The sequence below is a fragment of the Lutra lutra genome, chromosome 2 (genome assembly GCF_902655055.1).
Source record: "Lutra lutra chromosome 2, mLutLut1.2, whole genome shotgun sequence".
NCBI classification, from domain to species: domain Eukaryota; kingdom Metazoa; phylum Chordata; class Mammalia; order Carnivora; family Mustelidae; genus Lutra; species Lutra lutra.
This window is the reverse complement of record NC_062279.1, coordinates 34,392,934-34,416,939: the sequence shown is the minus strand read 5'-3', so window position 1 is coordinate 34,416,939 and position 24,006 is coordinate 34,392,934. Positions and strand designations below refer to the sequence as shown.

Here is a 24,006-nt window from a genome sequence, read left to right as displayed (position 1 = left end):
ACAAAACAAAACAAAACAAAAACTTTTCAGTGATTAAACAAAAAAACTCTGAAGAATATTTCCTCTGATTTCTCCCTAAGTCTTCACATTTTAAGAAAACTAAATTTATTAGATTATCTTTCTTATATTAAATAAAATGAGTAACTTAGGCAATGGCACTATACTTCATGTTTATAGTATATACATAAAGTTATAAATATGATATATACCATACATAACAAACAATAATTACATAACGTATACAACTTTCCTTTTTCCATTTTTAGACTTCTTTTTCCCAAATAGCTTACCTATTTCCTATGTTTTCCATTTCTATTTTGCACAAAAATGATAAAATGTTAGAGATGCTTGGTGAAAGTAGGTTTTTTGTTTCAGTGTTAAGAACTGAAACAGAAATCAGAAATAACAATTTTTATTCAGGTATTTGATCACTTTTTAAAAGTGACCTTTTCTGTGCACCTGGGTGGCTAGTTGGTGAAGCATCTGCCTTAGGCTCGGGTCATGATTCCACATTTGCCGTGTCCTTTTCCTCAGGAACACTAATTTTATAGTCTGTTCAATTTCATAGTCTGTCCTAAGATTGATCCCACATCAGGCTCCCTGCTTCGCAGAGAGCCTGCTTCTCCCTCTTCCTCTGACCCCTTGAGCTCTCTCTAGTGCTCTCTCTAATAAAATCTTTAAAAAAAAAAAAAGGCGACTTTTTCTTAAGTTTTTTTTTTTTTTAAGATTTTATTTATTTATTTGAGAGAGAGATCAAGCAGGGATGGGGAAGGGGCAGAGGGAGAGGGAGTGGGAAGGCCAATTCGGGGCTTGATCCCAGGACCCTGAGATCATGACCTGAGCTGAAATGAGACGCTTACCTTACGCTTACTTAGCCATGCAGGTGCCCCTAAAAGTGACCTTTTCTTAAATTTGATGAGTAGGTTAAGCATATGGACTCCTATAATATCCTACTCCAAAATAAGGAAGGGATCGTACATCTATATTTAACTCTCATCGCTGGCAGTGGATTTTGTTGCAAAGTCTACTAATCTGCTTCCACTAACTTCCTGAGTCTTCACTATTTTCTAAGACTAGTATATTATAAGAAAACCAGTTTAAACCACACAGATTAAGTCATATATATGTATTTAAATCATATATATATATACCCACCCCCAGGATTAAAAGAGTTGCTTGAGATAATTTCAAGCTAAAACTCCATAGTGTCTTTTATAGCATCATCTCAGGACAGGGGTTCAATCCTCTCCTGACACATTTTATATAAACGAAAACTAAATATATTTCAACCTGGAAATCTCCTTCACAAGTTAAATCGCTCTTTAAGGTTTAGCTCTCCCTCTTTGGGAGTATTTAGTGATTCGTCCTCCTCCCCTCTTTCCTTCCCAGCACCTCTCACAGATTTGGCAGCCTCCCGCTGGCCTACTTGTCCACTCTGCTCTTTCTTCTAACCTTGGGAGCGTAGACCCATCAGTCTCAGATGGGAAATAAGCTAAGTTAAGGTAAGGGATTATGGACCAATGTCAAGATACGGAATTATTTTCTATTTTTAACTCCATCTTTCAAAACAAATGCTATCTTTTAAAACTTCATGTTGTTCAACTTTGGAAAAGAGATTCTATAGAGGAGGACACAAGGATGCTCTCCCATCTCCTCTTACCTCCTCACCATGGGCACAAGTTATGTTATCTTTATATTGTACAAGTGTGTATAGTCTGCAGCCATAATTCCCCCAGTTATATCTTAGCCTACTTCTAATTCATTCACTAATCACCAACACTACTTTATACCATGTTTTCTTCTTTCTTGAGTTTCTGGTTTTGATTCATCTCCTATGTGGCTGGATTTTCCCATCAAAATCTATTTTTATTTTATTTTATTTTATTTTTATTTTTTTCAGTGTTCCAAAATTCATTGTTTATGCACCACACCCAGTGCTCCATGCAATCTGTGTCCTCCATAGTACCCACCACCAGACTCACCCATCCCCCCACCCCCCTCCCCTCCTCAGTTTGTTTCTTAGAGTCCACAGTCTCTCATGGTATACCTTTAAAAGGGATTCATGGGTGCTACTTTTCTCTTGAGTGTTTAAAACGACAGGATAGGTTATATTTTCACACAACTTTGCAGACCCAACTCTAACAACTTTGGTATTGATTGATGGTGATAAGAAATCTGAGGCTGGTTTTCATATCTTCCCCTTATATAGACTTCACTTTCTTCTGCTTGGATTCTCCCCTTATCCTTAAAGGATTCTCCCCTTATCCTTAAAGGAGTATCCTTAAACTACTCCAGAATTTGGTTGGATTATGTAATTCAGGGTCATTTTTCCTGGGATACAGTATACCCTCTAGCCCACAGATTCAAGACTTTATTTTAAAGCATTTTTCTGGCGCCATTTGCCATGTCCTTTTCCTCAGGAACACTAATTCTATAGTCTGTTCAATCAACATTGCTTGGAGTACCTTTGTTCTTTTCCACATCAGTGTTTTCATCGTAAAACTGTCTACCATGTTCCTAAGCATGTTTCTGTCACATTGATTACATTTTGGTTCCCTCTAATGTAATTTTCAGCTCTGATAATACTTTGTCCTTTTTCTCTGATATTATTCAGGCCATTTTTCCAACTCCTGCTACTGATTAATAATCCTTTATTTCAAACTTTATGTATTTTTTGAATTTGTATTTTTAGTTTTCAAAGCCTTTTATTTGCATTTTTTTCTCAAATATGGATGCGTTTTGTTTCTTAACTTTTCCTTTGTTTCCTTGGACAAATTATCTCGTAATTGTTATTCTTCTAAAAGTTACATTAAAAAACTGTCATTATACTGATGTCTGTCTGTTCTCCACCATACATCCTTGCTATTTTTGGCCTAATTTAAGCATGTGCATCATCCTGATTACTTTCTGGTTAATACTCACCTTTTAATGATATCAACTTTTAGCTGAAGGCCAGTAAGTACATGTGAAGATGGTGAGCTATGACAATTATAGCTTTCATTATGGTATGTCATTTCAAATATCCTCCCCCAAGAAAATCTGCCATTTTCTTTGCTCTGGGATCTAGCTCTTCTAGGTTTTCAACAGATGTTGGGGTTACATATAGTGAATCCCCTTACATCACAAGCCATCTGGTTGCTTCTCCATCTTCCTCTGCATGCATCCTTCTCTGGAGGTCTCCTCACCTAGGAGACTAGATGCCCAACAAATGCCCAAAAAGGGCACGTGTTCACATGTTTAGAAAGGACGAGCAAGAGACTTTGATTCAAGTGAGCCTGGTAGAAACTGTCCAACCCAAGAGCTCATGCTATTAACAGGGAGCAGCTAGTCTTCAACTAGGACTGTTGGTGATCATGGTAGAGTGGATTGCCAGAACTTTGTATTTCCCCAAAGAATCCAGAAATCTGAACTTTTATGTGAGCTCACCAATATAAGTGAGAAAGCAATTAAAAAAAAAAAAAGAAAAAGAACAGAAAACACAAACTAATTAGGTCAAATAAAATATGTTGATAGGTCACATTCAGCCTAAGAGTCCTTCATTGGAATTTCTACTGAAGATGAAAACTTTCTGTTACCATGGTTTCTCCTGTAGCATTCTCTTGCCTACCATCCTGCGATGACCAATGGGTCTTGAGGACACTGATGATTGCTGCTCCCATGGTAGGCCCATGCATCCAGGTGCAATCCTCTAGATCCAGAATCTGCTTGGATGGCTGTGATATTCTCTCAGTGCAATTTCTCTCCTGCTTGAGGACTGAGGAAGGATATGGCTGGTTTCAGATTTCTGAAAGGTTCATATCATGGTTTGCATTGGGTGTTTGACATTTTGCTTGACAGCTCAAGATGGTAATTTCAATTTCTTTTATTGTTAATGTTTTAATTAATTTTGAAAGAAGGGCTCAAAGGGAAAAGACGCTTTCTGTATTTATTTTTTGTTTTGTTTTTCTCAAAGACCTCTGCTTTTAGGATCCTCCTTCAATTTTTGCATTTTATTTTTTATTTTTTATTTTTTATTTTTTTTATTTTTTTTAAAGATTTTATTTATTTATTTGACAGAGAGAAATCACAAGTAGGCAGAGAGGCAGGCAGAGAGAGAGGAGGAAGCAGGCTCCCCGCTGAGCAGAAAGCCCGATGTGGGGCTTGAACCCAGGACCTGGGATCATGACCTGAGCCGAAGGCAGCGGCTTAACCCACTGAGCCACCCAGGCGCCCTCAATTTTTGCATTTTAAATGACTGTTCCTCAACTGTCCTCAAGCAATAAAGTCCAGGAGTTTGTTCCTTATGGTTGAAATCTATTTATTACAATGTCGATTATGTGAGATAAGAATGAGCCTTTCCTACAGGCAAAGGAGGCAGCTATATATGCAGATTGATTTCAGGAGAACTAAGAAAGCCCTAAAGCTCTCCTTTGCAACTCACCAATTCCTCTCCCACAACTCTCCACCTTCATTAGTGTGAAAATCTCTTGCCTTCATTTCTTTGACTTTTTATTCTTTTGTAAAATGCTGAGACCTCTATGAAGATATAGCAATACGATTCACCTATTGCTTATTCTTTTGAAGGGTAAGCTTGTTAGATCCTTTCCTGAGAACAAGTTTTGAAAGTTGAAAGAAGGAACATAGATACCTTGAGTACAAGCAACATGTATTTGTGAAAAATATGGAGGTGTAGAAGACCCACAAAGGGAATGTGAAGTGATAAACCTTATACAACAAGACAGGAGTTCAGAATGTTTGCCTGCATTTTTAAAAGAAAAGATATTCATGCTGACCAGCAAGATTAGAGAGTTTGATGAGATGCTTACCAAGTGAATGAATCCTGCAGCTGTGAACCAGGTACTAAGGACTATTGATAACAGTTTGGAAAACTTCACTGCATTGCTAGAGGAAGAAAGACAAAAAACTGGTAAGCTCTGATGGGTTCCAGGAAAACAATACCCTGTCCTCTAAAGTCTGGTTACTCTTTTTTTTTTTTTTTTTAAACATATAATGTATTATTTGCCCCGGGGATACATTCCTGTGAATCATCAGCCTTACACATTTCACAGCACTCACCATAGCACATACCCTCCCCAATGTCCATAACCCAGCCACCCTATCCTTACCCCCTACCTCCCAGCAACTCTCTTTGTTTCCTGAGATTAAGAGACTCTTGTGCTTTGTCTCCCTCCCTGGTCCCATTTTGTTTCATTTTTTTCCATCCCTTCACCCCACAAACCCCCACCCTGACTCTCAAATTCCTCATATCAGAGAGATCAAATGATATTTGTCTTTCTCTGATTGACTTATTCCCTTGGCACAATACCCTCTATTTTCATCCACATCATTGCAAATGGCAGGATTTGTGTTTTTTGATGGCTGCATAGTATTCCATTGTGAATATATACCACATCTTCTTTTCCATTCATCTTTTGATGGAGATCTAGGTTCTTTCCATAGTTTGGTTATTGTGGACACTGCTGCTATAAACATTCAGGTGCACATGTCCCTTTGGATCACCACATTTGTATCTTTAGGGTAAATATCTAGTAGTGCATAAAATCTGGCTACTCTTCTGTGCCAGAAGCAATGGTATACTTACCTGGGAGCATTATTAGAAGTGCAAGATCCCAGACTCCACCTCTGATTATAGATTTGCATCCTCTGCTTGATTCATATACACATTAGGGGTCTGAGATGCCCAGCTCTGAACATAGCCAGTCACACACTCTGTTCAAAACCTTTACACATTGCTATGACATCCACTAGCCTGATATTATATTACTTTTAAAAATATATGTTTATTGGGATGCCTGGGTGGCTCAGTTGGTTAAGCAGCTGCCTTCGGCTCAGGTCATGATCCCAGCGTCCTGGGATCGAGTCCCACATTGGGCTCCTTGCTCATCAGGGAGCCTGCTTCTCCCTCTGCCTCTGCCTGCCATTCTGTCTGCCTGTGCTCGCTCTCTCTCCCTCTCTCTCTCTCTGACAGATAAATAAATGTAATCTAAAAAATAAAAATAAAAAAAAAATATGTTTATCATCATAAAATGCATTTGATACATTTCTACATTGTCTAAAGTAACAGTACAAAGCACAGTATCCTAGGAATCCAGAGAATGGGTTTGTAAAATGGAATTTTGAGTCAATCACAGAAATGTTTTATATTGCTAAGCTCACACCAGGATCTTTGAGTGAAAGTGATCAGACAAGCTCCTATTTACTAAAGTAAAGCTCTAGAGTTTAGCTGAAATCTCTATGGTTTTCAGGTAGGGCCACCTGTTACACAAGAACAGCCTAGTCCCGACTGCTTGAACACTTAGCAGTGAAATCCACCTGGCCTATAAAATTTGATGCTTCTAGCGAGAACATAGAAGCATGAAGATTTTTAATAGGTAACATTAAACCAAACTGCTTAAAACTTTAGAAGTATTGCTGTTCCAGGTACTTTGAACTTTTTTTTTTTTTTTAGATAATTAGGTGGTTCTATTTTTGTAAGCAATTTCACGGCTGCTACTGGTTACCTCATGCTCAGAGAAATTGATCTTACATTCCTAGACAGAAGAGAAGTGAGTCATGATAGCAGGTAGGTAGAACCAAAGCCTGTGAATTACTATTATTTTAAAACTCTTTTGAGGGGAGAGGCAGAATTAAAGTGTAAATGGACTTACACATTGTAGCTCTGCAAAACAAAGAAAAAACACACTCTTCCAAGTGATGGCAAACTTCTCAGCCACCATATGATAGTAATACAATGGGAGGGAGGGAGTAGATAGTGTCTTGGGAGCTAAGGGATTTCATGGGATTTGCACTGAAATTCTGATGGGAAATAAGTTGAAGGTTCAGTTTACATTTTAATTTCCTAATCCAAACCAGCAAGCAAGCAGTATTTAAGGCAGGGCTAGCACTTACCTGGTTCTGATGGCTCGGAGAATTTGCAGGATTTGAGGGAGTTCTAGCAGTCGCAAAGCTCTTAAGAACCGTAAACCTACAAAGCAATCAAAAGGAGAAATCGCCAAAAGGAGAGGGTCACTTCAGGGAGAACTCTGTGTTATAACACAATTGGGACTATTTATACTCTTCTTCTAGATGCTCAAATACAATGTAAGACACCACAGGTTTGGGAGCATGACCTCTACCTCAAATTCTGACCCTGACACTAAACAGCTGGTATAATCTAAAGCAGTTCCCTTAACTTTCCTAGTTCCTCATCTGCAAAATGGGAATTATAAGTACCCACCTCATAGGGCTGTTGAGCTAATAATATAAAGCCTGCGGAAGCATGGCTCACGTATCATAAACACGACTCAACATCTAACTCTATTGAACTCCTCTTTAGAACAGACAGTCCATGACTCATAAACCACTTAAACTTCTCACTATAGAATCTCTACGATCTTCTTCTCACTTTTTTTTTCAAAGATTTTACTTATTTATTTGACAGAGAGAGATCACAAGTAGGCAGAGAGGCAGGCAGAGAGAGAGGGGGAAGCAGGCTCCGCACTGAGTGGAGAGCCTGATGCGGGGCTCGATCCCAACACCCTGAGATCATGACCTGAGCCGAAGGCAGAGGCTTTAACCCACTGAGCCACCCAGGCGCCCCTTCTTCTCACTTTTCACGTGATGTTTTACTTTACATAATTTGAGAACTGGGATGGCAAAGAATATTTGACAGGTAATAGATAATAGTACAAATTCCATAAAATCTGATAAAAGCCATCTAATTCTCACGTGCTATCCCTACATCTACATTGAAGACAAAATAATTAGGTAAATGTCTAACATGTCACAGCCTATCCAGATAGGAAGATTTAGAGTTTTTAAAGATCCAGAGATGCTTTTCATGTCTTCCAGTCCCTGTGGAATTTCAGCATCATAAAGGTGCTGCAGGAGGATGGGATGTCTGGGCCTCACCTCTTGGGTTGTGGATGAGCCAGTCAGTAAACAGTAAACAATAAATAAATACTGTCACTTACTCTGCATCAGGTACACTATCAGGCACTGAGGTTAAAAAAATAAGTGCTGAAAATATATTACAAAACTATCTAATCATGACGAGAAAAATTTTAAATAGCATTTAGGCTTTAAAGAAAAATGAAGGATCCTTATGAGTGAATGTAGAAGATTTTTTTTTTTGAGAGTTTGATCCTAATTCCCACAACACACTTACCTAGCCAGTTACTCTTCAAATAATAAGAAATAAAGGTTGGTGGAACAGTAAAGATGTCCACAATTGAATTCATCTCCAACCAGAACTTGATCTTGTCATCAGCTGCCACAAACTATGAAATAGAAACAAAAGACTCCAAATTCTGTTACCCTCAAGAATTTTAAAATGAACCTAAGAGTGGCTGCATTCAGCTACATTTCACTCACCCAGTGAAGCTTTGATCTCATTCTATTATAAGCAGACACACACACACACACACACACACACACACACACACACACACACACAGATAGCTATACAGATGAATATGTTAGTATAGATAAATACACATATATTCATATAGACATAAGGACAGTACCTTTAGTGGGTGTTCAATAAATGAACATGAATCCATTTTACTCACCAGATCTTAACTTTCACACTTCAGAATAAACACTTTGACCTTCTTGCTGCTCCTAGATTGCTTTCTGATTTCTATAATTGCATTGATAAAGCCTCCTATTTATGAACAATAAAGATTTAGGATGGCCTTCAATGGTAAAAGTACAACTATCTAAAAGCTTGACTGGCCAAACTCTGTGTCTGAGCTTCCCTATTTATATTAGGAAAGTAAGCAGTTCCAGAGGAAGATTACTGTAAAAAGATTTTGATGGTCAGTGTGGTCAGAGTTTTGAAGGAAGGTCATAAACACACACACACACACACACACACACACACACACACACACACACACACACAGAGTCTCCCATAAACATGGGATGGATAAATACAATGAAATCTAGTTCTAGGATGGATCCCCAATAAATGCCTGCAGAATGAGAGAACTATTTAATAAATGTATAACAAAAATTGAAACAAAGATATGAAACTATTTTATATAGTTATATGGCACATATGCCATCAGTGGCATCAGTGGAACCAGTGACGTCTTCAGAGGCTATTACTCACGTTTGCTAGCTTGTGGTTATTAGTAAAGCTTTCTCTGTGGTAGGTGGGAAGCCAATAAGGAGGACAGTGTGACAGGGTGTGATATTTAAAAAAGAATCATTTTCATTTGCATTGGGATTTTTGGCCTAGATACAGTTTCAAGTACGAGAGAGAGTTTTCATGCCTCTTTATATATTGGACAATTTAGGGCACAGACCCTCTAGTTTTAGAGCCTGAAAACATAGAAAGATTGTACAACTAAGGCACATACAGACCTCTTTGGGTTGCACCTGTTGTGTTCATCTGTTTATTCCCACTTTCCATAGATACTTACTCTCAACCCAAAATAGAAACTAAAGAACACATTGAAAGTCAAATCAATAGGGATGGTTTTGTCTTCATATGAAGAACAGCTTCCAACAGGACTGGAAAAGAAACAAAAGCAATGTATAAAGATGTACATTTTAAAAGTTCTGACTATACAAGCCCAAATGAAGAGAAAGTGTAGTCAATGTTCTATTTATTCACCATGAATGGTTAATCCAAGACACTTAAATTCACATCATAAGGAAATTACTTTTCTCTTGGGAAGAGAGGTATGCACAAACAAAACCACAGACTGCACACAGAGCTGAAAATAACAGGACAATTACCTGCTCTTCCTTTCACAGAGCTTACTGGTTCTATTTCTGCTTTATCAATGAGGATTCAGGGGTGTAAAGATTATGTGGCTCTTCTTGGTTTAGCAAAACCATCTATACAGCCAGGACATTCTGGCTTTTGTACCTTTCTGGTACAGAGCTACTCTAAGTCAAATGGATTGATCTGAACCCAAATTTAGGGAAAATTTCCTAAAATCAGTAGGGAGTCCACAAAACAAATGCTGCTAGTTTCCCTAGGCTTTCTAAAATTGCCCTACTTCAGTGGCCCTGTAATCCTAATTTTACTTTAGCTGGAAATCAAATATAATTCCCAGCTGATCAGTGTGGAGTTCATATTAGATTGGGTTGTGTCCAAGAAACCATTCTAACTTGGGCATAGAGAAGAGATTGGCATTAGAGAAGAGCAGACAATAACAAGCACCTTTATCCCAGGTTAGGTGTAGCATTTGCCTTTCTCAAAACCATCCAAAGTTGTTTGAAGCCTATGAGAAACCCTGAAACAACTGCAGAATTTCTGTTTCAACACATAGAGACTCCAAAGGCATAGAACACCCTCCTAAATGGAGACCAAGGGTCCAAGGATGGAGACCACAGCTGGAGGCTTCCAGTCTCAGAGATTCTAGAATAGACCTGTGTCCAGTACCCCAGCCCCTAGCAATGCACGGTCATAGGATACAGGGGAAACTTGCGTATTTTTTTGTGGAATTGGGTGTAATGCTTCTTGGTGGTGGGGAACGCTTACCATTTTTTATAAGTTTGTATGTGTGTATATCTAAAAGCATGGTAAGCATTATTCCTGACAGAAAATTCCAGATTAGCTGGCAACCTACTGACATAGGAGACAAGGGTAACTGGGGATTTTACTTACTCAGAAGAGTTGATGAAATAGATTATAAGAGACCCAATGCTTAGTACAAATACAAGGATCACCTGCAAAGAAAAAGAAAAGAAGGACCAATGTACAAATAATTTTCTTGATATAGAGATGAATAAACAAACTAAAAAAATTGTATTTTCTCTTTTAACCTTACCTATATATACGTAGCCATTTTTCACACATTCATTTCCATTAGCATGCACTCATTGAAGAAAAATTGATTGGAACTTTCCTGAGCATTCAGTAAATGACAAGCACCCACTCATTTTACTTACATCATGTTAATTCCCACAAACTTAAGAATAAACAGCTTGTCCCTCATACTGCTCATAAAGCCTTCTGATTTCAAGAAGTCCTATCATTTATTCATTCCTTCACTCATCAAGCATTTATGAAGTGCTTAATATGTGTTACACACTTTATTACATGCAAAAATCAGGGCTATAGGATGAGGCTCTGGATGAGAATTGCTTGTGATACTGAGAAGAAACAGTCCCAACATGTCCATTTAAAGGATAGTCAGGATTTTGACAGGAGGGAATGTGCTGTATGTAAGAAAAAGAAAACTGAGTGCATTTAACACAGAAATGTGCTTTGTTTGTCAAAGAAGCAGAGCTGGCAGAATGTAATCAGAAATTTACCCCTTCAAAACCATCAAGGCATTTGGATGAAACATTTTGCAGCCTCCATAACTTTTCAGATCAACTTAAGGTACATTAACCTTCCTCCAGTCATTCTTAGTTTCTGAACCATTTGTTTTTCTATGTTCAGTCCAGTGTAGTGTTGGTAATACTAATAATAAAATTGAATTTTGTTATAATTAAAGCTTTACTCCCTTTCACCTCAGGTGTTCCTTGAGCAGGTTACCTATATTGGGAAAAGGGGTTGGTTTCCTCTCTATTAACCCTTTCTGAGTTTTTACTTCTAGTTGTCCATAGACTAGCCTACCTCTGGTGGCTCTAGAATTGTAGGTCAGTGTCAGAGAGTAAACAGAAGAGGGAGGTCAGAAGAGGAAATGCTGGACTTGACTGCTGTTGGATCGGTAGGCTCTCACCCTGGAGCTCTGAGAATGGGAGGTGTTTAATGTTTATTTGTATGGGCTGTTTCATTGCTCTTGGGAGATACCAATTCAATTCATATTCAAATTTAACGAGCATTTTTTTAGTACCTATCATGACCCAAATATTATTCTGGTGATGGGGATCTATCAGTGAACAGCATATACAAAAGATCCTTGCCTTTATGGATCTTACAGTGTAGGCAATAAATAAAGACAACTGATATGTAACTTGCATGATATGTTAGCAGTTATATGCTAGGAAAATAAAGTTAAGCAAGATAAAGGGGATCAGGAATGCAAGGGGAGCAGGGAGAAGGACTGCAGTAGGGATAATACTTAATCACTAAGGGTCCCATTTGCAGTTCCCTTGAATTGGGTGGAAACATGTTCTCGAACTGGTTGCTCACAACTTTTTTCTCGGTACACGTCACATGCCTTTATTCTGCTGGGTCGTGTACCCCTCCAGATGCCTACTTGAGCAGATAAGACTCTTACATGTGACCCAAATCTGGCTCTGGGAAAAAGTCTAGCATTCTTTGCCTCAACAAACAGTGGAAGGACAGATTATCTTCAGTGTGACAATTTCTGCCTAGAGCAACTAGCTCAATGGCCCCTTATCACAAATGAGCCAGATGTCAGTCCTCTGTGTCCCCAGCATTCCAAAAGATGCAAACTGAAAATTCTGAGTGGAACCTCTCAAAGCGCCTTTCCTTAGGCTTGACATGAGACAAAAGCTCTCCCACACCTCTGTCATAACAGAACTTGTTTTAAAAATCCTCTTCTAGGAAGATGTTGCTGCGGCTGAGGTCGAAGAGGTTGCTGCCTGTGTTCTCCTCGAGGATTTTGATGGATTCCTTTCTCACATTGAGATCCTTCATCCATTTTGAGTCTATTTTCGTGTGTGGTGTAAGGAAATGATCCAATTTCATTTTTCTGCATGTGGCTGTCCAATTTTCCCAACACCATTTATTGAAGAGGCTGTCTTTTTTCCACTGGACATTCTTTCCTGCTTTGTCAAAGATTAGTTGACCATAGAGTTGAGGGTCTATTTCTGGGCTCTCTATTCTGTTCCATTGGTCTATGTGTCTGTTTTTGTGCCAGTACCATACTGTCTTGATGATGACAGCTTTGTAATAGAGCTTGAAGTCCAGAATTGTGATGCCACCAACTTTGGCTTTCTTTTTCAATATTCCTTTGGCTATTCGAGTTCTTTTCTGGTTCCATATAAATTTTAGGATTATTTGTTCCATTTCTTTGAAAAAAATGGATGGTACTTTGATAGGAATTGCATTAAATGTGTAGATTGCTTTAGGTAGCATAGACATTTTCACAATATTTATTCTTCCAATCCAGGAGCATGGAACATTTTTCCATTTCTTTGTGTCTTCCTCAATTTCTTTCATGAGTACTTTATAGTTTTCTGAGTATAGATTCTTAGTCTCTTTGGTTAGGTTTATTCCTAGGTATCTTATAGTTTAAGGGAAGCAAGGGCAAAAATGAACTATTGGGATTTTATCAAGATCAAAAGCTTTTGCACAGCAAAGGAAACAGTTAACAAAACCAAAAGACAACTGACAGAATGGGAGAAGATATTTGCAAATGACATATCAGATAAAGGGCTAGTGTCCAAAATCTATAAAGAACTTAGCAAACTCAACACCCGAAGAACAAATAATCCAATCAAGAAATGGGCAGAGGACATGAACAGACATTTCTGCAAAGAAGACATCCAGATGGCCAACAGACACATGAAAAAGTGCTCCACATCACTCGGCATCAGGGAAATACAAATCAAAACCACCATGAGATATCACCTCACACCAGTCAGAATGGCTAAAATTAACAAGTCAGGAAATGACAGATGCTGGCGAGGATGCGGAGAAAGGGGAACCCTCCTACACTGTTGGTGGGAATGCAAGCTGGTGCAACCACTCTGGAAAACAGCATGGAGGTTCCTCAAAATGTTGAAAATAGAACTACCCTATGACCCAGCAATTGCACTGCTGGGTATTTACCCTAAAGATACAAACGTAGTGATCCGAAGGGGCACGTGCACCCGAGTGTTTATAGCAGCAATGTCTACAATAGCCAAACTATGGAAAGAACCTAGTTGTCCATCAACAGACGAATGGATAAAGAAGATGTGGTATATATACACAATGGAATACTATGCAGCCATCAAAAGAAATGAAATCTTGCCATTTGCGACGACGTGGATGGAACTAGAGGGTATCATGCTTGGTGAAATAAGTCAATCGGAGAAAGACAACTATCATATGATCTCCCTGATATGAGGGAAAGGAGATGCAACATGGGGGGTTAAGGGGATAGGAGAAGCGTAAATGAAACAAGATGGAATTGGGAGGGAGACAAACCATAAGTGACTCTTAATCTCACAAAACAAACTGAGGGTTGATGGGGGGAGGGGGCTTGGGAGGGGGGTGGGATTATGGACACTGGGGAGGGTATGTGCTATGGTGAGTGCTGTGAAGTGTGTAAACCTGGTGATTCACAGACCTGTACCCCTGGGGATAAAGATATATTATATGTTTATAAAAAATAAAATTAATAAAAATTAAAAAAAAAAGAAAAAAAATCCTCTTCTATTTCCAATTTCACTTAATTTTTTTAACATTTTTATTTAAATCAAGTTAGTTAACATACAATGTAACATTGATTTTAGGTGTGCAATATAGTGACTCAACACTTTCATTCATCACTCAGTGCTCATCATGGGCACTCCTTAATCCCCATCACCTATTTCATTCATTCCCTCCACCTACCTCCCCCTGATAACCATCAGTTTTTTCTTTATAGTTAAGAATCTGTTTCTTGGGGATGCCTGGGTGGCTCAGTTGGTTAAGCAGCTGCCTTCGGCTCAGGTCATGATTCCAGCGTCCTGGGATCGAGTCCCGCATCGGGCTCCTTGCTCAGCAGGAGCCTGCTTCTCCCTCTGCCTCTGCCTGCCATTCTGTCTGCCTGTGCTTGCTCTCTCTCCCTCTCTCTCTGACAAATAAATAAAATCTTAAAAAAAAAAAAAAAAAACCACTTAAGTCCTTCCTTTCCCATCAGCCTCCTTATACCAGTCAGGTCAAGGTCAAGATACTTAGTCTGATATTCAGTGCTTACCCTTCCTCTATGTGACCCCTGCACTTGGAGTAACTAGTGTTTCTTTTGAAAAAAAAAAAAAAAAAAAAAAAGAATCTGTTTCTTGGTTTGCCTCCTTCCCTTTTTTTCCCCCTTTGCTCACTTGTTTTGTTTCTTAAATTCCACATACGCATGAAATCATATGGTATTTGTTTTTCTTTGACTCATTTATTTCACTTAGCATAATACCCTCTAGTTCCATCCATTTCATTGCAAATGGCAAGATTTCATCCTTTTTTATGGTCAGGTAAATATATATTGCATCGTTCGTCAGCTGATGGACACTTGGACTATTTCCATAATTTGACTATTATAGATAATGTTGCTTAAACAATGGGGTGCATGTATCCCCTTGAATTAGATTAATGTGTATGTGTGCGCGCGCACACACACACACACACACACACACACACATATATATATATATATTTTTTTAATACCTAGTAGTGCAATTGCTGGATCATAGTGTAGCTCTATTTTTAATTTTCTGAGGAACCTCCATACTGTTTTCTAGGGTGGCTACACTAGTTTGCATTCCCACCAACAGTGCAAAAATGTTCCCCTTTCTCCACATCCTTGCCAGGACCTGTTGTTTCTTGTGTTGTTGATTTTAGCAGGTCTGACAGTTGTGAGGTGATTATTTCATTGTTGTTTTGATTTGTATTTCCCTGATGATGAGTGATTTTGGGCATCTTTTCATGTGTCTATTGGTCAGCCATATGTCTTCTTTGAAAAAATTCATGTCTTCTACCCATTTGTTAATTGGATTATTCATTTTTCAGATGTTGAGTTTTGTAAGGTCTTTAAACATTCACCACAATCAAGTGGTTCAATATTCAAAGTCACTCAACATGATACACCACATTAATAAAAGAAAGGATAAGAATGATATAATTATTTCAGTAGATGCAAAAAAAGCAATTGACAAAGTAAAGCATCCATTCATGATAAAAACCCCCAACAAAGTAGGTTTAGAAGAAACATATCTCAACATAATAAAGATCTTATATGAAAAACCCACAGCTAATATCATCCTCAGGGCTGAAAAACTGAGCACTTTTCCTCTATGGCTGGGAACAAGACAGGAATGTCCAGTCTCACCACTATGATTTAATGTAGTACTAGAAGTCCTAGCCACAGCAATCAGACACAAAAATAAATAAAAGGCATCCAGAGATCAGCATGGAAGAAGTAAAATTTTCACTATTTGCAGATGACATGATACTCTATATAAAGAACCCAAACAACGTGATTCAAAATCTCCTAGAACTATTAAATTAATTCAGTAAAGTCACAGAATACAAAACCAGTGCACAAAAATCTGTTCCATTTCTATATTCCATTTCTATACACCGATAATGAAGCAGTGAAAAGAAAAATTAAGGAATCAATCCCATCTACAATTTCACAGAAAAACAATGAGATATCTAGGAATAAACCTAACCAAAGAGGTAAAAGACCAATACTCTAAAAACTATAAAATACTGACAAAAGAAATTGATGATGACACAAAGAAATGAAAAAACATTCCATGTCCAAGGATTGGAAAAACAAATATTGTTAAATGTTTATACTACCAAAACAATCTACTCATTTAAAACAATCCCTATCAAAACACCAGCAGCATTTTTCACAGAAATAGAATAAACAATCCTAAATTTTGTATGGAACCACAAAAGATTCAAACCACCAACACAAATTTGGAAAAGAAAAGCCAACTTGGAGGCATCACAATTCAGGACTTCAAGTTCTATTACAAAGCTGTAGTAATCAAAAAGTATGGTAGTGGCACAAAAATAGACACTTAGATCAATGGAATGGAATAGAAAACCCAGAAATGAACCCACAACTATATAGTAAATTAATTTCCTTCTTCAACAAACAGGACAAAGCTGACACCCTCCAACCTCCCCAACCTTCCCCACCCCCACTCCTGGGTGGGACATATGTGACATTCTTTAGGAATCTCCCACGCATCTTAATGTTAATACCTTGCTGAGGGCAAAACAACCTTGGCAATGGCAAGGCCTCTGGTGTCTGGTATTTTGTAGGTTCTCTTTAGCATATGCAAGTTCTATTGAAACCTCTCTTTTCCTTACTTCCCCCACCCCCCTGGTACATAACCTGCCACCCCTCACAACCCCAGGGCAGCAGCTCTTCCTGCCCAGGGGTCCTGTCCCCATGCCTTAATAAACCACCATTTTGCACCAAAGATGTCTCAAGAATTCTTTCTTGGTCATTGACTGGGGACTTCACCCCACCAAGCCTCACCTATATTTTAAAACTTCATCAAAATGATATTGGGAAAACTGGACAGCAACATGCAAAAGAATGAAATTGGACTTCTTTCTTACACCATACAAAAAAATAAATTCAAAATAGATTAAAGACCTAAATGTGAGACTGGAAACCATAAAAATCCTAAGAACAGAGGCAGTAACCTTTTTAACATGGACTTCTTTCTAGATAGGACTCTGGAAGAAAGAGAAACAAAAGCAAAAATAAAATATTGGGACTTCATCAAAATTAAAATTTCCTGCATAGTGAAGGAAACAATAAAGAAAACTAAAAGGCAACCTGCAGAATGGGAGAAATATTAGCAAATGATATATCTGACAAAAGGTTATTTTCTAGAACATATAAAGAACTAGCTTACCCTAATTTGCATGTAATTGGGTAACAAGCTAAGAGCTTTAACTGGTTTTCTTCCAGTTGGTTTGTAAGTGGCAATGCTGCAGCTTACTTAATACCTGAGAGTATAAATACCTGGCATCTATTTCTTTGGGGTCTCAGCTCTCACTGTAAGTTCCATTTAATATCTATGGTAAGTGTCAGGAGGGATATTACTAAGTTTCTGGGTCTAACAGCAGTTAGAAATGTATTTTGCAGCTCAGGGCAGATGTTGGGTGTGGATATGTGGAAATTATGTACATATATCTCAGTATTGATAATTATTAATAGTTTCCATGAAATGTTTTTCTGTTCTTTACACCTGATTTTTTTTTTCTCTCTTACTAAGTGATTCTTCAAGTATAAATCATTTACTGACAGGCTTCCAGAAAGATGATGGTAGGCCATATGTTTACAATCCTCCAACCCACAGAAATTACCGTCCCCCTCCCCAAAAAAGAAAAAAAAATTAGTTTCATTCAAACTAAGAACAATACTGACCTCATGCCACAAACCAAAAGAATATTATCCAGAAATAATATATAACAAACAGAAAAATTTATACCCAATCAAAAACAGGCATCGGGAGCTAGCAGCTTATGAACACTGCAAAGTAAGTCAGGCAAAAATTGGAGGAAATTCTGAGAGGAGACGTAAATTTCTCTTGGGTTGGGGAGGCAAAACCTGGAAGCAGTGACTGTTTGGGAGTGGACAGGGGATAGAAAGCCCCCTCATCTGAGCTCATACACTGAAGATGAAGCTACAAAGCCAGAGGAGCCTGGGGGAGATTGTCACCACACCATGGCTGATGGGGGACCTCTTGGCTAGCAGGAACAACACTACTTTTCCCAGAAGCACTTGGGAAAGCAGTCAGAGAGAAATGAAAAACATGAGACCTAGTCCAGAGAAAGCCTTGTCTGTGGAGTTGCTGGCCATAGCATTATCCCATGTGTGTGTGTGTGTGTGTGTGTGTGTGTGTGTAGAAAAACACCCAGTAAATTGGGATAGATTTCCACAGTGGGGTTTAAAACTGCCCATTTAGCTGGTGGATAGTTATGTGTGTATCTATAAACATGAACAGCAGCCAACAGAATAAACAAGATATTCTAAACCTTCATTTATGAACATTAGCAGACAACATAAAATGCCATTTACATGGGGAGTATAAGAAAAATAAGAGGCTAAAACAGAGAAAAGAGATAAAATGACCTTCAGTGAAAGCATTAAGAGAGAACATGTAATTAAACTTTGTCAAATTACAATTACTGTTCCCAGTGAGATTCTAAAAATCTGTTAAACAGAACTGGAGGATTGGAAATGTAAAAGGAAAAGATGGGGGATAATATAGATAGGGTAAGTGAAAGAAGCACCCTAGAGCCTGGCTGGGAGTTTAACAAAAAAAAGTCAGGATTATCAACATTAGCATCTTAAAAGAGGTGACCTTTGGAGTTGAGTTTCAGACTCTAGAGGTGGGGTCCTATTTGACCTGACTGGTGGTGGTACCTCTGAGATGATGTGAGTCTGGTTCTGGCAATGTTGGAAAAACTGGGACACGTATAATTGCTGAGGCCTGGCCTCATTTCACAAAGCAGAGAGGAGAGGGTAGACTTGGAGCTTAGAGACATGAGCTTCATATCTAACAGGTAGCCTTAAGTGCTAGAAGATATTGGAACAACTGCATTTACAGAGATTTTAGGAAAAAGGATGACAAGGCAAAAATCCTCCACCGAACAAAACTGTTGTTCACCAGTGACAGCAAGGAAAAAAAAATGTTTTGGACATTCAAGGTATGAACATATACCATCCAAACCTTCCCTTGCAAATGGAGAATCTCAAGAAAAAGACAACATTCAGAAACAGAAAGCATGTTATGTAAGAAAAACTGGTGCCTAATGAAACTGGTAAAATTAATTTTTGTCTCTAAAGCAAATATGAAGAAAAAACTCTTATACCAGATGTATAATGCTAAAAACAAACAAAACAAAAAACCAAAAACAAAAAAAACAAAAAACAAAAAACAAAACAAAACCACAACAGCAATCTGGAACTGAATGTTCAGATTCATTCAACACTTTCTGGAAGGAAGGAGGGGTGGTGTGGTGGAAAACATGCCAAAGATCTTTTTTTTTTTTTTTTTTTAATATAGATATAAAACATGCAGAGATATATAGAGGAAATATAGAATGGAAAATTTGTTCTGAACTTGGTTTGCCTAGTATGTCTATGATATTCTATTAAAAGTGGAATTATAGGGGTGCCTGGATGGCTCAGTGGGTTAAAGCCTCTGCCTTTGGCTCAGGTCATGATCCCAGGGTCCTGGGATTGAGCCCCACATCCGACTCTCTATTCAGCAGGGAGCCTGCTTCCTCCTCTCTCTCTGCCTGCCTCTCTGCCTACTGTGAGGGCCTACTTAGCCCGGGTGGCTCCATCTCGGTTGAACAGCCATTTTGTTGTTTATGCAGTAAAACTTAAACTGACCATGCCCTCCCTCAGGGAACTTACTTAAAAGTAAGTCCGGGAAACTAGTAAAATATGATTGACCAGTCCCAGGTAACAGAGCCCAAATACAAGGGCGGGTAAGGCCAAGTGGAGACATCCAATCACTATCTCCCTAAAGAATGTGCGCCCTGCCTTTTGGGCCTCAATTCTGACCAAGGTGATAGGCTAATTCAAATATCTACTATAGGATAAATTGTAATTCAATTGGCCACCCATGTGTGACCTACCATGACTATACAACTTTCTCTGTGTGTTACAATCTCATTGGCCACCTGTGTGTGGCCAGGCTCAACCACATGGCCTTTGCCCTATAAAAGTTAGTCTATAAGGCTGGGAGGGGTCGTCTCTCTGTAAGAGGTGGCCCTGACCCGTCGGTTTGATTCTTGATGAATGGCGCGAAATAAAGCTTTGCTTGACCTTTGCTTTGTATCAGTCTCAGTCCTTTGATCACGGACCCTATCACTACTCGTGACCTCTCTCTCTCTCTCTGTCAAATAAATAAAATAAAATAAAATAAAATAATAAAGTGTAATTATAAAAATCAAAAATAAGTAAGAAAATAAATAAAAGTAATAAAAATTAACAAATAAACGAAAATATCATCCAATGGTTAATGCTTAGCTTACTCTGGTTTACATGTATTATCATATAATTCTCCCTACAATACTCTAAAGGAGGTTATTCATATTGTATGAATGAAATCCAATTTAGAAAAGTTAATTTGTCCAAGATTACACAGTAGGAAGTGGAGGAGCCAGTGTTTGAGGCCGTGTCTCTCAAAATTCACAGTCACCACGTAATTCTGGTCTCTCCAGTAAGACAAGGAACTAAGACCGTGACAGAACTCTTAGCTGCCTAACACCTATTTTCCTTTTCTTTACTAACTTATCTCCCATTTGCTTTTTTTAGGCCACTTGTATTTAGATATTCTATTATGCAGCAACCTCAATCTCTAGGTGTTATGAGAACCAATAAAACAAATCACCATAAAGGAGAATAATCAAATTCCCCAGGTAAATTAATAAAATGTATTCTAAGTCAATAAGAGAACAGAAATCCAGTTCCATGGTATTTATAAGAGACACACTTAACAGGAAATTAGACAAAAAGATTGACATATAGCTGGGTAAAGATATCCAATCAAGTATGAATAAAATGAAAGCAGAGTTACATGCTAATATTGTGTTCAGAACTATTTAAGCAAAAAAAAAAAAATCCACTGAGACAATAATATTTCATATAGATAAAAACACAATCAAGCAGTAAGATTCAATAGGTAACTATGCAGTAATTGATACTATAGAAAATATATAATTTAAAATGTGTTGGAAAGGCAAGATATTTGATAAAACTACAAAATGAAAATGAAATGAAATTGAAAACTTTTGACAGGTCCCTTTCAATCAATCAGCAAATAATTAAGGATATGGAAAATACCTATAACATAATTAATAATGCTTATATATCAAACATAATACATATTCTTCCAAGAGTCAATGGAGCAATAAAAACTGAACATGCACTGGGCAACAATGAATCTTCCCATAAATTTCATAAACCAGAAGTCATAAAGATAGTGATATTCTTGGACCATAAATTTTACCAAAGTAGAAAAGATGGCCACTCTATCCCAAGGAAACAAAAGCTACGACATTCCTCTAAATAGATCATGAATCAAACAAGAAATCAGAATTAAAATTTCAAACAAGATGAATTAAGCACTCATAAAAATAATAATCCTTGTGGAAGTTTGTGATATATGACCAAAGAAGGACTCGGAGGAAACATTTTTGTAAAACAAATTCCACTCAAACTGGAAAAATTAGGCCAGCACAGAGCATAGATTGCGGGCAGGGCTGCGCAAGCGCGGTGGAACTGCAGGGCGAGGCATGCACAGTGCTGTCCTGCGGCTTCTAGGCTAAGCCGGGTGAGGCGGGGCCACTGCGCAGAGGAATACAGGGATCCCCGGATAGATAAGGAATATTACTGCTGACCTTTAACAAGCTGACTGAGGAGGAAGTATGAGGGCAGCTCAGGAAGACTCCGATCATCAAACTGGCCCAGCAGCGACAATAAATTCTGTGCTCGGAGACCCAGTGACCAGTAGTGAATTGACGAACACGAGGAAACCAAATACTGCCAGAACCCTCGGGACAGAGACACGGGAAGCTGTGCAAAGGGTGCAGATTAAGCAATGCTGCCCTGCTTTTGCCGCTGGATGGCGAACTATCAACCGTAACTCGTGGACCGCCTTCCACCAGGCCCTAGAAATCCCAGAGCCTGCGGAGGCTGGTACCCATCCTCGGGGCTGGCTCTTTCTATCAGGTCGCTGTGTCACCAGTTGACACGTGTGGCCGCTTTCTGACCGGGCTTCCTGGGAGAAGCGGCCCCAGCGGAGGGCGGGGCCATTGCACCAGCTGCCGGAGGCGCTCCACAACCGCGCCAGGTGATGAAGAGGAAGCTTGAGGAACCCAAGATGGCCGAGGCTGCCCCGCCCTGGCCCGTCGCCACTGCAGGTGGAGGGACAGTAGAGGCCCCAGGCCCTCTGCCATGAGAAACAGCGTGAGCCGCTGCCACGTTGAAACATAACGTGTGAGTTAAGGTTGTTCCTTTAAAGGCAAGCTTCCCAAGGTAGAGCAGCATGTTTATTCCTTATTAAGCCTTTGGTGGCTGGAACTTGCTCTCCCTGCCTCATATTCTGTCAAAGGGGAAACATGTCGATGTGGGGATATCTTCCAATAAACTCAGGGTCCATCCAGTCAGCTCTTTCCCAAGCTTCGGGTAGATTTTTGGATGATAGGAAAAGAAACAGGCTTTGGATCAGAAAAAGTTTCTTCAAAAATTCTCACCCTGATCTGATGGGGTAACATGTTACATAGGATCGTCATTCATTAAAACTGACCAGAGGGAGGGAATGAAATTAAACAAAATAAATGGGGGGAAATGGGATATTGAAATTAAGAAAGATAAGGAAGATATTAATTATAGGTACATATGTGTATGTCATTGAAACTCATGAAATATAGAACTCTCCAACAAGGCTAAATGAAACTGAGAGAGGGACATGGGCCATCATGAGAGAGGAATGGTGTGAATTAGGTGTAGAGAGAAAAGAGAAGTGTTCTTTCTAACCAAAGTTAGAGTTTAGTCTATAGAGCTGTCAACGGAAACCTTCAAAATTGCATTCCTGCTAGTGGCTCCTTTTCCTTGGAAAATTACCTCTGGCTTCAAAAAACAAATCTTTTCATTTAAAACTAAGGAGGCTGTATTATTTATTGTGCAAATACATAACCTTCTAAGAATGAAAGTTACTCTATTAACAGACCAGAAAACTGACAAAAACTTGACCTTATGATCATCATGCTTATAAGATATTAGCATGTTGATTTATTAGCATGTTGATTCAGTAATTACTTCTTAACCCATGTAAGAACACCTAGGAAGGAGAACAGGTTTTTAATCTCAAGATAGGTGCAAGAAACTAAAAGACATCTAAATTTTCTGACAACAGCCTCTAAATTTAAAAAAAAAATTTTTTCTAGATTGAATGATCATTAAATTGTTAACACATCTGGTTAAAGCAACATACTATACTACTATACTGTATATACTATACAACATAAGTATACTACTATACTACTACTATTCTAATAATTTTCAAACACAAGAAGTAAAACCGAATAGGAAATTTATTCAAATGGGGTAGATTTTTTTCAATTAATTAAGGTTATAACTTGTTGCTAGAATGAGATAGACTTGAGCATCAATTTTAATCGCTTTTTGCTATTTACAAAATAAATATATATTATTATTTACAAAAATATTAAGAAGTTATACCTATATATGTATAATATGCTAGGCATACATGTGTATATTTACCTAATAACTAATAACTCATGTAATAATTACTTTAATTCTCATACATTAACTCATTTATTGAAATAAACTACAGATGAATAATTCTTATTCCATTTTATAATTTTTGTATTTTATTTCTCTGTACATCAGATTCTTCATT

The 24,006-nt window shown here is 38.3% G+C and overlaps 1 protein-coding gene across 4 annotated transcripts in view; it reads right to left on the bottom strand.

Moving 5' to 3' along the window:
- KCNU1 (potassium calcium-activated channel subfamily U member 1) overlaps positions 1-24,006 on the bottom strand; it is a 163,567-nt gene that overhangs the window by 120,769 nt on the left and 18,792 nt on the right. For 2 of the 4 annotated variants that reach the window (XM_047717060.1, XM_047717061.1), the window contains exons 3-7: positions 10,604-10,665; positions 9,408-9,498; positions 8,147-8,258; positions 6,889-6,964; positions 4,806-4,881 (exon numbers count right to left, since the gene is read on the bottom strand). In XM_047717060.1, the coding sequence (XP_047573016.1) occupies positions 4,806-4,881; positions 6,889-6,964; positions 8,147-8,258; positions 9,408-9,498; positions 10,604-10,665 (417 nt within the window). Of the gene's footprint in view, positions 1-3,104; positions 3,690-4,805; positions 4,882-6,888; positions 6,965-8,146; positions 8,259-9,407; positions 9,499-10,603; positions 10,668-24,006 lie in introns of those variants that run through there. The other 2 variants (XM_047717062.1, XM_047717063.1) reach the window with 2 other exon arrangements.